Genomic DNA, 15,727 nt, shown 5'->3' on the forward strand with positions numbered 1-15,727 from the left:
GCCCCAGGCAAGGGGCCTATAAACTGAGCCCTGCCACCCAGGGCTGAAGGTCTCTGGCTTCGGCTTCAACCCTGGGCAGTAGGGTTCAGGTTTTGACCCTGGGCTCAGCAAGTCTAAGCCACCCTAGTAACCCCATTAAAACAGGGTTGCAACCCACTTTGGGGTCCTGACCCACAGTTTTATAACTGCTGGTCTAAACCGTCTGCAAAGTATTCATCAAACCATGACTTGCAGATTTAAAATTACTTTGATTCTATCATCTTTCAAGCAAGATGTGAAAAAGCCCTGGCAAGGTTGGAATTGGCAATTATGGATTTAGCTCACTCTAACTTCTGAGTTATGGAAACTCATCTTAAGGAGCTATTTGGTATTAGAAGGTTTAATAGAGAAGAATTTGACACCAGAGTTGAATTGCTTACATCAGGCAGTTTCATGATAAAGTCATAGGCATTGGCTTCCTTGACAGCTTTTTCAATCTCTTCCATCGTGACATCTTCACGGCCATAGCGGATGTTTTCTGCAATAGTAGTAGCGAATAGCACAGGCTCCTGATTCACCACACCAATAATCTCCCTCAGATATCTTAAATTTAGGGTCTTAATATCCTCCCCATCAATAGTAATCTAAATGTAAAGAAAATTAAAACATGGATGTAAGTGTCCCAATCAAGGATATACACTCCTCCAAGATTACCTATATTATTTAGGAAGACATTTGCATTTTGCCATCTAAACATCAGCAGTCAGGCCACTGCTAAACATTACAGTAATTTGATATATAAAGCATCCAGCTCAGTTCAGATGTCTTACCATGCCCTTCTCTGGATCATAAAATCTCTGGATCAGTTGAACAGTTGTACTTTTCCCACAGCCACTGCTACCAACCAAGGCTACTGTCTGGCCACAATTAACCTTCAGATTCAAGCCTTTCAATATCTACATAAGAAAATAATAATGAAAAAAATTAACAAAAACATAATGGGTCAATTTCTGGTCTTCCTTACTCCAAACAAATCTGGAGAAAGTCCAGTGACTTCAGTGGAATTTCTCCAAATTTTCCGCAGAACTTGGTTCAATATCAGTACATTGCACAATATAGTTGTTTTTACACCAGGGCTCACTTTGCGTTTTCTGCTGAACCATTGCCACCTGTACATACTACATTCTGTCTTTATGTAGTAGCATCCTCATTTCTTAGTCACACTCTTTTTATGAGCATTTACCATGCAACCTGGAGGGTGAACTAATTGCAGTAGAACCAATATATGGTGAATGCAGACATATCAAAACATGTCTATTTTGTTGTGATGCAAAAGCTTCTTTTCTTGCTTTGAATTCCCTACAGTTGTACTCATTCATATTGGAATTTTTACACTTGTCTATACTGGCAAAATTGATAGCCATAATTTACCCCGATAGGGAATTCTGACGATAAAAGTTGGTAGTGTAGATGTGGCCAAAGTCTTGACTAACGCTAGGGAAATTTTGCAATATCATTACTAATATTGCTCTACTACTGATAGCAAAGTTGGGATCCATTATGTAGATGAGATGCTAGCATCTTACGTACAATGTTGATTAGCCCTGTTCTGAACATTTCTAGATAATACATTGCTTAAAATGCCAGCAGCTCTTATACAGTTGGGTTCCCAACTTTGCTGTCACCTGTGAATCTGAACAAGTGCTCTCAATGGTGGCAAATCTTTGAAAATGTCCCAAATGTAGATAAAGCTTTAGTGCATGCCAACACTAGGGGACTTTACAGAAAAATACTAACCAATGAAGAGATGCTTTTTGGAGGATTCCATAATGAAGACATGACCTTTGAGTGGAGTTTCTTCCCTTTACTAGAAACAGGTTTTCTTGGACTAATCCTTTTGAATGCAGCATTTCACAGCTAAAGTTAGTGTGAAGTGCTGCATTCCATGAGGATTTAATCTTTCCTACCTCCCCTGCTCAACCAGAGAGGCAGAGCAGGGAAGATGCCATTAAACTCTGTGGTGGAAAAGCAAAAGAAGAATCCCTTCCCAGGCTTTCAGTTTTACATTACTGCCCTACTCCTGACTGGAAATGGAATCCTGGTCTACACAGAAGGGCTCTTGTAGCTGTCAGCACTACCTACCCAAATTCAGGGGAGAGAACTCTTGAAAACCTATGCTGAGATGAAGATATGGAGATCTGCCACTTGGGCATTTTCATGTTACACTGAAACACAATTTTAGTACTTCTTTAGGGGGGAAATAGAAGCTAATAATGCTTAATTATAAGAGAGTAATTATAAGGAAGTAATTAAATTTAACAGAAACTGACATTACCTAATGAAGATATATTGTATTTAAACACATTTCAACAGACTTGTACCATGGATACTTGTGGAGGTCTTTATACCATCATTCTTACTGGGCTAAAATAAATATTTTTTCTCGATATAAATATATTAGAAGATGGGACTGCGTTTATAATAGCAACAGATCCTTTGACTTTTGTGCAAAGCCACTCTGGATCTGTTTCCACTAGGAAAACGAAGTAATTTCTTAACTTAAGTTAGCTAGCCTGAGGTAAAATCCTAGTGAAGACAAGGCAGTTTGTGATTTTCACACAAGTTAGCAGTACAAGCTAAAGAGAGAGAGGCTTTTGCTAACTCCACCTTTCAAAAATGAGTTTATAGTGATGTTTCCCTGTCACTAAATGATCAATTTATCTTTAATTTGGAATGTATGTGATCTTCATTTCCAGTACCTTTACATCTTGCCTAGATGGATAATTGAAGTAAACATTGCGGAATTCCAAATTCCCTCTAATGTGGTCTGGTTTGTAGCCAGTCTCTGAAAAACTGTCAATTTGAGGTTCCTAGACAGAACAAAACACCAAACAGAAATGAAAGGAAGAAAAGAGTACATTTGATCATGTTTCCTAATGACATTCTCATTACATTATGCCACCTGCTAAAAGTCTTAGAATAGAACGTAATTATTTAGCAATATTAAGTGTAATTTTTTGGTGGCTTGGGTGAAATCAACAATTACACTGGCAGATGAGGCTTCCAACCCATGTCACCAGTATTACCTGTTTTGTCTCTTCATTACTCTGCTCCTTAGCTACATATGCAATAGGGGGGAGAGAACTTTGAAAAAAAAGAACCAGTAAAAACTTTTGTTTGAATTTAGTAGACAGCATTGGATATTGAGTTCCTCTATTTATCCACAGGACAGCTGCAGCACAGCTGGCAGCAATCTTTATCACATTGCCTCACCCTGACCTGGATGGATCACCTCTAGAAAGTTAAGGCCTTGTCTACACTGCCACTTTACAGCGCTGAAACTTTCTTGATCAGGGGTGTGAAAAAACATGGCAGTGTAGGCATATGCCTCTTCATGCTTCAGCCATCATTCCAGAGGCAGACCGGCTCCAGGCACCAGCGCAACAAGCAGGTGCTTGGGGCTGCCAGTGGAAAGGGGCGTGCTCTTCAGCAGCAATTCAGCAGCAGGTCCCTCAGTCCCTCTCGAAGGGAAGGACCTGCCACTGAATTGCCGCCAAAGAATGAAGCAGTGGCAGTAGAGCTGTTTCCGAAGTGCCGCCAATCGCGGCTTTTTTTTTTTTTTGGTGGTGCCGCATATGGTGGTAAAAATGCTGGAGCTGGCCCTATCCAGAGGACAGGCTTCCATGCTCATGACACTCCTTAAAAAAATAATGTGTTAACTAAATTTGTAACTGAACTCCTCGGAGGAGAATTGTATGTCTCCTGCTCTGTTTTACCCACATTCTGCCATATATTTCATGTTATAGCAGTCTCGGATGATAACCCAGCACATGTTGTTCGTTTTAAGAACACTTTCACTGCAAATTTGACAAAATGCAAAGAAGATACCAATGTGAAATTTCTAAAGATAGCTACAGCACTCAACCCAAGCTTCAAGAATCTTAAGTTCCTTCCAAAATCTGAGAGGGATGGGGTGCGGAGCATGCTTTCAGAAGTCTTAAAAGAGCAAAACTCTGATGCAGAAACTACAGAACCCATACCACCAAAAAAGATAATCAACCTTCTGTTGGTGTCATCTGACCCAGCTGATGATGAAAATGAACATGCATTGGTCCACAGTGCTTTGGATTGTTATTGAGCAGAATCCATCATCAGCATGGACGCATGTCCTCTGGAATGGTGGTTGAAGATGAAGGGACATATGAATCTTTAGCATATCTGGCATGTAAATATCTTGCGACACTTGACTACAATAGTGCCATGCAAACACCTGTTCTCACTTTCAGGTGACATTGTAAACAAGAAGCAAGTAGCATTATCTCCTGCAAATGTAAACCAGATTGTTTGTCTGAAACTGGCTGAACAAGAAGTAGGACTGATTAGACTCGAAGGTTGTAAAGTTTGACATTGTTTTATTTTTGAATGTAGGGGTTTTTTGTACATAAGTCTACATTTGTAAGTTCAACTTTCATTATAAAGAGATTGCACTATAGTACTTGTATTAGGAGAATTGAAAAATACTATTTCTTTTGTTTTTTACAGTGCAAATATTTGTAATAAAAATAAATATAAAGTGAGCACTGTACACTTTGTATTCTGTGTTATAATTGAAATCAATGTTTGAAAATGTAAAACATCCAAAAATATTTAAATAAATGGTATTCTATTATTGTTTAACAGCACGATTAATCAAGATTAATTTTTTTAATTGCTTGACAGCCTTATTTAAAATATTTTTATCTTCTTAAGCCCCAATTCTCAAATTCTCAGCCCATGGAACTTCCATTGGCTTTTAAATGAAGTAAGTGAGAGTTCCAAGTTTTGAAGGCTTGCCTAATCTAGCCCTTAGGCCTTGTTTACTATACTTTTTCGAGAAAATGCTCACAATTGCACCATCAGTGGTGCAGCTCCACTGGCTGTAACAATAGCTGCAGCACTAGTGTAGACTGTGAAGCAGAGTTTTTAATCACCATTACTTCTAGCCCTATCCTGAGCAGGTCTGGAATCTTTGGTTGTAAAAACAGCAGCAAGCATGTAAGCCCCACCTACACTAGTGCTCCAACCATTGCTACCACCAGTGCAGCAAGAGTTGGAAATTTTAGAAAAAACAGATTAATGTAGGCAGAGCAACTGACTGATAAATACACCTCCCATAGTGTCATTGCTTACATACACACATTCCTATTTATAAGAAAACAAATAAGCTGTTTCACATTTTGGACATTACAGTAGATGTTAAACTGTCAAATAACTGGAAGTAAACCAGGGATTGACTCAGACCTGTAAATTATGAATATCTAAAGACATACAATATCACAAAAAACTAAGCTTAGACTCACAAGAGCCATTATTGGTTTCTTCTCTTTCTTGTATAGACTCTCAGTATAAAATATTTGATTATGCAAGTTTCACAAGGATTTTTGGGGTTTGATTTTCAGTTCTGCTTTAATCTGGCCTCCTTTCTGACTCTGCAGTGTTGCAAGTAGAAAGAATTGCAGGCACAAATTTGCACCTACAATTTTATTCATGAGTGTACATGATGCTATTTGAATATCTAAATATCTCATTGCCACACCATGTCAGATAATTAGACATTTAAATGACTTCAAATTGCACTCACAATTTTTGTGCCTGCTAATCACAGACCCAGAAAGAGAGCCATGACTTAAAAAATCTGACTCGCTTTATTTTCAAATGATAGTCATAGCAAAGATACTTACATTGTCTATGATATTAAAGATTGCATAGGCAGCTCCCCTTGCATTAGCAAATGCCTCCATACCTGGTGCAGTCTGTCCAACACTAAATGCTCCAATTAATACAGCAAAAAAGACCTAAACAAAAAAATTACAAGAATGCTACCAGGTTATCCAGTCAAACTGTAATGAGGTAACTACATTTATTCATGAATATTTACTAATATTAGTGCAAAATCTTTCATGTCTGTTATATACGTTCAGCATGTCTAGATTCAAAGACGAAAAGAAAGGAAGGGCAGCTACTGAGGCAAAAGATAAAGGACAAGAGGAAGAAAAGGGACTCTAAGATGGGAATCATGTTCCTTCATGAGATGACCCCAAGACAGATATTGCTTAGATTCGGGTCCTGATGCTTGGGACAAGCCAGAGATGGTTTGAGGCATTAGGTTAACCTCCCTACAGACGTAAGTAAACAAAGCTGTATATAACAAACAGGACAACCAACCTTTAGGGACTGAGTCTTTTTACTGCTAAAAATATTTTAAATGTTAACTTGCTTTTTGACCAAAACAAATGTTTTAATGGAAAATTTTCATTTTTGTCATAATTTTCCCATTTTTGACAAAAGGATAGAAACTGAAACTTTTCACCAAAAATGCTTTTCAGAAACTGAAAATCTTTTGCGTTTCAGTTGCTTCCTCACTCCCTCCCGCAAACTGAAAAAAATTCATGGGAAGTTTTGAAAAGACTGGTATTTTTTTAACAGCTTTATTCTCCTATCTGACCAAATAGATTTTCCCCATTTTCTTGGGAAAATAGAGAGGAAGTCCTTCTGACAGTCTCTTTCTTTAGAAATTCTTCTCTTTTACAAGACCCCACTTTTGATGATCCACTCCTTTGTTGCTCAAGCTTATTGTTTTATAGTAAGAGTTTTAGTATCATGTGGGCTGGTTTTATGTCTCTGTGTGTCTGGAGTTATTGTGTGTGCTGGTTGTGTTGTTGTGGGGGGGCAGGTGGTCCCCTGAGCAGACAGCTCTCTGGGAACACAGCTCTAAGAAACAGTAAACTGATGACTCAGGTGAGTGTGTGAGTCATGCTAGGAGATTTGTATTGATTTGTGTGAAAGTTGTGCCTGAGGAATTTGTATTTTGTTGTACGGGTGGCATATTAATGTCTGAAGAACTGTGGTACTGGGGCTAAACACTCCATCATTTGTGCAGTCTCTGTCTTATCACTTACTACAACCAATAAAATTGTTGTGTGCAAATTAGCTGTAGAATAAGGGTGATGATTGGTTGAGTTACCTCAGATATTGCTCACCATTTTTGTGTGTAGACAGGGTTGTAGTGAGTTATTCTCCAAAGACAATTCTGTTACTCTTTCAACTTCCCTAAACTATGCAAAGTTCCAGCTTCCCTTTTATAGGGAACTCAGGAATGAGGGTGCATTAGGGCTATAAATGTCCTAGACAGTCTGCCCCATCCATTGGAAGCAGTTTTTAAAGCTCCTTTTGACTCAGAAGTAAAACACAATATGTTTAATGTATTTTTTAAAGAATATCTTTTCCAATCTCTGTCAGTTGGTTTCAGAAGGTTAAAGTATCCCAGGCCTACTACCAGCAAACACAGAGCCCAACATTTTAGACACAGTTCATATTTGCATGACACTGACATGCTGGTTACATTAGGAGCAGAATCTAAATCTAAAGCTGCTCGGGCAGCCCCTGGGCCAGCTGCACTGGCTGCTGCAGGGGCAGTCTCAGGTCAATAAGTCCCCCCTCCCCAGCGGCATGAGTTTGTGTGTGGGAGAGAGCTGTGGCAGGGGGTTGGGGCATGAGAGGGGGTGAGGGCTCTGGATGGTGCTTACCTCGGGGGGCTCCTCAGAAGCAGCGACATGTCCCTCCCTCAGCTCCTAGGCAAAGGTGCGGCCAGGAAGCTCTGCCTGCTGCCTCTGCCTGCAGGCGCTGTCCCAGCAGCTCCCATTGCCCATGGTTCCTGGCCAATGGGAGCTGCAGAGCTGGTGCTCAGGGGAGGAGGCAGCGCACAGAGCCCTCTGGCCGCGCCTCTGCCTAGAAGCTGAGGGACATGTCACCACTTCTGGGGAGCCAAGTAGGGAGCTTGTCAGCCCTGCCAATCCCCCACTCTGAGCAGCAGTGTGGGTCCCAGGCTGTTCCCTCACAGAGCACCCCTGGCACCCGTGGGCCGTCCCCCTCAGATCATCCAAGATTTAGTCCAGGATATATAGTACAATTATGGACAGGTCACGGGCTGTGAATTTTTGTTTACTGCCCGTGACCTGTCCATGACTTTTACTAAAAATACCTGTGACTAAAACATAGCCTTAGTCAAGGCTGACTGGAAATGAAGTAAACTTCTTGTAAAGGAGTGAATGGCAATGTTGAAATATGTGTCCTGAAGACTGAGAGTTGTAAACCAATCCCCAGAATCTAGAGAGAGAATTATAAGTGCAAAGGCCACCATCCTGAATTTCTGGTGTTTCATATAGTTATTGAGGTGTGTGAGATCTAATATTAGTCTTCATCCTCCATTTTTTTGGGGGCCAGAAAATACTTGGAATAGAACCCTTTCTTCCTGTGCTGAAGTGAACAGGTTCTATGGCTTCTCAACATAGAAAAGAGGCAATCTCCTGACTCAGCAATTTATCATGAGATCTGTCCCAGAAAAGGAACAGGAAGGGGGAATGGGAGAGAGAGACAGAGGTAAAATGGAAGAAATAATTGGATGTTACAACCTCCAAAGCCCATTTGTCAGATGTTGTTTCCCAAGCAGATAAAAATGAGAGAGGTGGAATCCAAAAGGGGGAAAGAGGGCTGGAGACTACAACAGTAGATTCTTGTGAAATGGATGGTTTGGACTCTCAACCAAGCCATGAAAAGTGATGCTTGGACAATGCAAGTGGCTGCAATGAAATGGTTATACAAGTGGATGGTTTCTTCTTTGAATACCTAGATCTCTTAGCTAGAAGCTCAGGTGGTTTGTGAAAACCAGAAAATTGAGCTGGGCATGACCTCTGCACTGTTTGAGACTTGCTATATTTTTCTTATTTGCTGACGCATAGATCCTCAGGGATCTGAGTGGCTTTCAAACCTTCAGTCTGTAAAGTGAATTGTCCATACAGTCAGAAAACAATTTATGACCATCAAAGGGAAGGGCCTCTACAGAAAAGCAGATAGCTGGTGCCAAGTTGCTCATCACATCATGTTTGCAGAGGATATGGATCGGACTGCATCCAAGGATATAGATAGGGCTGCATCAATTGCATCCAAAGAGGCCCATAGAAATGTCTTCATCAAGAGCTGACCCTCACTTGTGAGGGCCTTTAAATTCTCTCATTGTTCTTCTGGCAAATATTCAGTATAGTAATTCCTAGCTTAATGTTGTAGTTATGTTCCTGACTTTAAGCGAAATGATGTTAAGTGAATCCAATTTACACACACACACACACACACACACACACACACACACACACACACACACACACACACACACACACACACACACACACACACACACACAGTATAAGTTTTAAACAAACAATTTAATACTGTACATAACAGTGATGATTGTGAAGCTTGGCTGAGGTGGTAGACTCAGAGGATAGAAGAGCGTGGGATATTTCCCAGGGAATGCCTTGCTGGTAAATGATGAACTAGCACTCTGCTGAGCCCTCAGGGGTTAACCTATTGTTGTTAATGTGGCCTCACACCCTACAAGGCAGCATGAATGGAGGTAGAAGATACAGTAGATGCATGGCTGCAGTTGCAAACATTCCCTGAGGAAACTGAACGTGATGATGAACACACATTAAGTGAGGAATTACTGTAGACTTGTTTAGACATGATGGTTTGCTATTCAAAATTGTAGTGTCACAGAGGAATAGCTTTTGCAACTGAAAAGATCAAGGCTCTTCTGCTCTTTGCTATAGGGAGTAGCTTTTCTGTTATGCAGTTAATGAATGTAGGAGACAGCATCTACAACCAAGGAATTTGGTGACAGATGTGAAAATAAAAATTCGAAATCCTTGGCTGGGACATAATATTTTTGGTCGGCATCTTGCAAGTCAGGAGTACTGTAACTAGAATTTACCAATTGGTCTTGACCAGTACTAAAAGAGCTGTGTTAATTGGAAGTGCCACATGTGCTGAAGCAGAGGTCTGTAAAATGACCAGGAGTTTATGGTGGGAGTCCTGGGATTGCTCAAGAGGAATCTAAAGTGCATCTGTGATCCACTTCATTAGCTGCTGGAATTGCCTGAATTCATCTGCCATTGAAGATGGTATAGGCATTTCAGCCTCATCCAGTGATGAGGAGGAAAGATTCATCTGAGGTGTTACTTCCTGATAAGCCCTTGCCTCTTGTTCTTCAAAGGTGTCCTCTACTGTTCCTGGCTGGTAAGGAGGGAGTGAAAGTATGGGAGAGCAAAAATGTCTATGCTCCCTGCAGGGGGAAAGCAGGGCCCTCAGAAATTGTTGACAATACAGGACCCATGGATCCCAGTAAGACCAATGAGGTGGATCATAAGGCATAAATGCAGGTAGCCACTGTTGGTTACCCCAGGTGGTCAGAGGTCAAGGTCACCTCTCCTTCTTTCTCCCTGTATGTGGAGGAGAATAACATTCCTTTGAGTAAATAGGAGATCCCCAAATAGAGAGTTGCAAGTCACAATCATTCGTATATTCCATGGGAGGTGATAAGTGCTTTCCCTGGATGGAAGAAGATGGGGAACCAGAGGGTCCTGACAAGAAAGGTGCTGTCAATGGCCCATTGGATCTTTGTACTGAGAGATAAGCAAAACTAGAGAGTTGAGGAAACTCAATTCATTGGGTACAAAGAGGCCCCTTGAGTAACAGAACTCCTGTGGCACCAGAGGAACAATGGAGGTCGAAATTAACTGAAGCTAACTAGTATGTGCTGTAAGGTGAACCTGTGCAAGCATAGATTCAGATGGAGCAGTCCAGGGTGGTGAAGTAGATACTGAGGGTACTAAGGAGCCACACGGTGACAATCTCTTTGTCATAGAATGTCTGCTGACATAGCTGTGAGTGACTACCTGTAGCAGAGGATCTCTTCAGTATCAATTCCTTTTTGGAAGAGGCATAGCTTTTAGAAGCATTAGATACCTTCATGGTACCAGATGTACTTGGAGCCTCAGTAATACTCCACTTGGGGTCTGCAGTCTCTGCTTTAAGGAGATCTAATAGTTGTTCTTTTCCTGATGATATTTTCACTTACAGTGCAAGACTGTTGGTATGGCAGGTACAGACATAGACCTCTCATCCCATGAAGTTTTTGGTGACCTCAAAGAGGGTGGGACACAGAGTCAAATACTAACCAAGAAGGATTCCCAGCAGGAAGAACAACATTTAAAACCTGGGGATACCAGCATACCCCAGAAATAAGAGTCCAAAATTAACCCCTGAAAGGGGGAAAACACAAAAGGGAAAGAACAACTCCAAACTAACTAAATAGAACTAATTAATTACTATCTAACAAACATAGTAAATTGGGCATACTCAGTGCTCCATCTCAGGCCAAAGACAGTTCAGAAGAAATTGATAGCGGTTCACCCATGCAGCCCTATATATCCTTCTTAGAGACCATGAGGACATATAGGGCAAATGTGTGGGCCGAATGAGCACTGCTACCAAAAATCTTCAAAGGTGCAGGAGATGCATACACACCTGAAATGGAGCACGCATAGGGACACATGTCTTGGAGGCTGAAGGGTTTGAAGGTTGTGCTGTTGGAAGCCAGCATGTTGGGATGAAGGGGAGATGTTGGAGGCTGTAGTGAGTGGGATGTATGTCAGGGCTGCTGGAGTGTGTGTGTTGGTTGTTAGGATAAGTTGGAGGGTTTTGAAGGGTTGTTGGGGTATATGTGGGGCAGGAAGGGCATTCTAGAGTCTGTGTGCAATGGGGTATGTATGAGGTATTGCTGTCCAGTTTATAGAAGGGAGCAGGGCCCTATTTCCATACTACACAGGGCTCCCAAATTCTTTAATCCAGGCCTGAATCCCATGCTTGAGGGATTATCTCAAAGTGAGATGATAGTTCAGTCTCTATATTCATTGAATTCTTAGCCCCTCTACTCAGTCCTCCAGCAAGGGTACTAGTCATATGCCAAAAAGGATGATGATTTTAGTGATGTGAACATCTGTCCATTAGGAACTGACCTGACCTTGTATATTGGCAGTAATAAAGTTGTGATACACAGAAGTGCTAGAAAGAGACTGGTCCTCATTTCCTGGCTCCACCCACACGATATAGGTGGTAGTTACAAAAAGCTATACCTCTGTCATATAACATGGGCCTCCGACTCCAGTGATTACCGAGTAGTATCAGATGGAAACAATTTTTGGTTATTACTGAGTTGGTCTGAACTAAAACTAGTGACTTACAGACGAAAGGATTATGTTGTTATCAATCCTATGAGACATCCAATGCCCACACAGTGGTAGTTTGATAATTACGTTTTGTTTTACTTAGCATGGATGAAAACTGAGGTGCAGCAGGCCAAATTCAGTGTCAGCATACACCATATTTATCCCCACTGACTTCAGTAGGGTTATATGCACTGTAACTCAGTGCAGACTCATTCTGTTTAAACCAGTGGTGGGCAACCTGCATCCTATCAGGGTAATCCGCAGGCAGGCTGCGAGACAGTTTGTTTACATTGACCGTCTGCAGGTATGGCTGCCCGCAGCTCCCAGGTTTAAACCCAGTCAAGTTCCCAAAACTCTGTTTGGTATTTTTAATTAAAATTGTTGATCTACTGAGGTACACTCACCGTAAGGACTTTTCCAATAGTATAATCATCAGATATCACCAAAGTGGCTCCATACCAAAATGCCAATGCATATGATGCATATATCAATAAGAAAGCAATACCCATAGAAATGTTGGCTGTAATAGCCTTCTTGATTCCAATATTTTTGGCATCTTCTAAATTTTTATGATACCTGCAAGAAAAATCACATGTTGGGAATTTTAAAAAAGATAGCATATTACATTTCTTTTTTTCACCGTGCCTATCAATAATTTTCTAGGTACAGACACCATTTTAACAAACAAATAACAAGCAGATATATAAAAAAATTTACATTAATTAACGTAATGACCACTCCTGCTTCCGTGACTAGGCCTGCTAGCTAATAGCGCCAATTGTAAGAAAAAAGAGGATCGATTAAAGAGAAGGGATGTTGTTAGGCTATAGATATTCAAGCCTGTCTGCAAAGGCCTATATTTTAAGAATTTAGGTGAATTCTTATCACTTAGCTAGTTACAGAGGAATAAAAGAAAGACAATGATTTTGATTCTATCTGTGTAAGGGCCTTCTCTCACTGTGACAGTCTGAGGCCCTGTTTTGTCATATTGAAATAAGGCAATCTGGGGCTGTTAGGAAGGTGATCCGATCTATCACCTCCAGAGAAAGGGAAGAACCTGGAAGATGTGGAAGAAAATTTAGTTTAATAATTTTTCTGTCGGGTAAGAACTCACTTATCCATAGACACAGCTGGAAAACCTTTATTTCTGTATAGATGTAGTTGTAAAAACCCTTATATCTGTATAGATGTAGTTGTGAAATCCTCACTTCTGTATTGTTTGGTATGTTTATTTGCATGGTCTCTGTCTGGTTCTGTGATTGTTTCTGTCTGCTGTATAATGAATTTTGCTGGGTGTAAACTAATTAAGGTGATGGGATATAATTAGTTAGCTAATCATGTTACAATATGTTAGGATTGGTTAGATAAATTTTAGTAGAATGATTGATTAAGGTACAGCTGTGAATATTATTATATAAATTAGGGGCAAACAGAAAGTAAGTTGAGATTCGAAAATAAGGAAAAAGGAACTTGGATTTAAGCTTGCTGGAAATTCACCCCAATAAACATTGAATTGTTTGTACCTTTGGACTTTGGGTACAGTTGCTCTCTGTTCATGCGAGAAGGACAAGGGAAGTGCGAAAGTGAAGGAATAATCTCTCTAACATCTGTCCATTAATTTCACTATAAGATAAGAGTTTTATAACTTCATTCAGATATACTAGTCTCTTCTCTCTACCTTAGCTATGCTGTATTCAGTTTCCTGAAAGCCAGCTCTTCTTTTCTAGATTAAAAAGGAAAATAATAAATTGTCTCTTAAACAAATAGTCAAAAGGACATATTCAGAGCTGGCAGTGCAGTTCCCTGTTAGAAACCTGAGATAAATCTGACGGTTGGGTGGAATCCTTACGTGTACTTAAATATCCACAAGGTCCCAAATAAGTGGGAATAGAATGGGAAGCTTTCTTCAAGAGCCTGTATTCGTCTTGTCCATGAAAGACAAGTACTGTAATTCCTAATACAGACTAGAAGTATTGCAGACTAGGAAAACAATTGTCTCAAAAATAATTGCAAGGGTATTTTTTAAAAATTACATAATAATTTATTCCTCATATTTTTTCATTTTAAATGTCTTTAAATCATCCTAAAAGCATGAAATAGAAATAGTCCAACAGAGGACCTCCAGACATCCTCCCTGCAGTTGCCCTTTTGTCTCCCCACAATTTTCCACAGATTTGTTTTGTTTACTTGTATAACCACGGGCCTGATACAGGATCAAGAGATTCAGATCCTCAAATATAGTTGGCACCATTTTTCAGAGCTGAGTCATAATTTGCAAAATCTATCTATGTGCTTAAATGGTCCTGTCACCACAATACCTGTACATCTCACAAACATTAAAAATGTGTAATCACAGCACTCCTGTAGGATATTATACAGAGTGCAATGGGATATGGTTGCTGTGCAGCAACCTCTGCTGGCTGAGTATGCTGCTGCTGGTGCTCCCTGCCTCAGATGCCTTCCTCAAAGTGAGTCTCTTCAGCTTTCCACATACAGGTCAGTGCTGGAGATGTGGCTTGGACCTTTGGCCATGTCATAAACAAACAACCCTTTCCAGGGTGTAGAGGGGTGATTACCCGTTCCAGCCCTGACAGGGTTAAGGCCAGCCCTGGGAGAGGGCTGGGGCTGTAAGAAAAAGCCCAGGCTGCTTAGGAAAGCAGGTACAGCTGGGGCCACACCCCAAACAGAGCACAGCAGGTCCTTATAAAAGGCTGCTAGCTTGGAGCTAGGGTAGCTCTCTCTGGTCTTGGAGGGAGCAGGGCCTGGCTGTCAGTTGCAAAGGTACTGGGAGTGAAGCAGGGCTGGGGAAAGGCCAGAGGGACAGTGGAGCTCCATCCTGGCAACTCCCCACAAGGCTGCCCAGAGGATTCAGGGGGCCTTGGGCAGGGCCAGGTCTTTGGCGGCAATTCAGTGGCAGTCCCCTCTCAGAGGGAAGGCCCCGCTGCCGAATGCAGCCGAAGAACAAAGTGGCAGTGGTAGAGCAGCCTAAGTGCCGCTGATTGCAGCTTTTTTTTTTTTTCCACCACTTGCGGTGCTTGTACTCACTGAGCAGTGAGCCGAGGCTTCGGCAGCACTTCAGTGGCGGGTCCTTCACTCGCTCCAAGTCTTGCGCTGCACTGAAGGACCTGCTGCTGAAGACCTGGAGTGAGTGAAGGGCCCGCTGCTGAAGTGCCGCCGAAAACCCAGAGTGGCTTGCGGGGCCCCTGTGGGGCCCGGAGCCTGGGGCAAATTGCCCCACTTACCCCCCGCTCTGGGTGGCCCTGACTCCCCAGGCTGCAGGGCCTGGTTCTAGGCCCAATCCCTGAGGTACTGGGTAGTAGAGGAAGACAGCAGGTCGTACCCCCTTGCCTGTGATGACTGGCTCTTATACTGCAGTTTGCTCTAGGGAGCGGGGGCTCATTGCTGACTGACAGTAGCCACCGGATGAGGCAAGCTGGGATTATGGGGTTCGGGGTCCCTGGGGAGGGGAGACCCTGAGAGTGAGGGGTTACTGCCAGGGGGCAGCATCCCAGATAATGGGGCACCGGAGTCCAAGAGAGACACGGGGGCCAAACAGTAGCGGGACACCAGCCTACAGAGGGCGCTCCAACTACTGGAGAGCTAATTCCCTGAGACGACCAGCAGGAGGCATTGCAGGGGTCAGTCCC

The 15,727-nt window shown here is 41.9% G+C and overlaps 1 protein-coding gene across 1 annotated transcript in view; it reads right to left on the reverse strand.

Moving 5' to 3' along the window:
- The window catches only part of ABCB1 (ATP binding cassette subfamily B member 1), an 86,407-nt gene that overhangs the window by 45,401 nt on the left and 25,279 nt on the right, over positions 1–15,727 (reverse strand). The window contains exons 9-13 of the mRNA XM_030550480.1: positions 12,485–12,656; positions 5,700–5,813; positions 2,739–2,849; positions 810–935; positions 420–623 (exon numbers count right to left, since the gene is read on the reverse strand). Of these exons, the coding sequence (XP_030406340.1) occupies positions 420–623; positions 810–935; positions 2,739–2,849; positions 5,700–5,813; positions 12,485–12,656 (727 nt within the window). The remainder of the gene's footprint in view (positions 1–419; positions 624–809; positions 936–2,738; positions 2,850–5,699; positions 5,814–12,484; positions 12,657–15,727) is intronic.

Source organism: Gopherus evgoodei, chromosome 2 (genome assembly GCF_007399415.2).
Source record: "Gopherus evgoodei ecotype Sinaloan lineage chromosome 2, rGopEvg1_v1.p, whole genome shotgun sequence".
Taxonomy (NCBI): domain Eukaryota; kingdom Metazoa; phylum Chordata; order Testudines; family Testudinidae; genus Gopherus; species Gopherus evgoodei.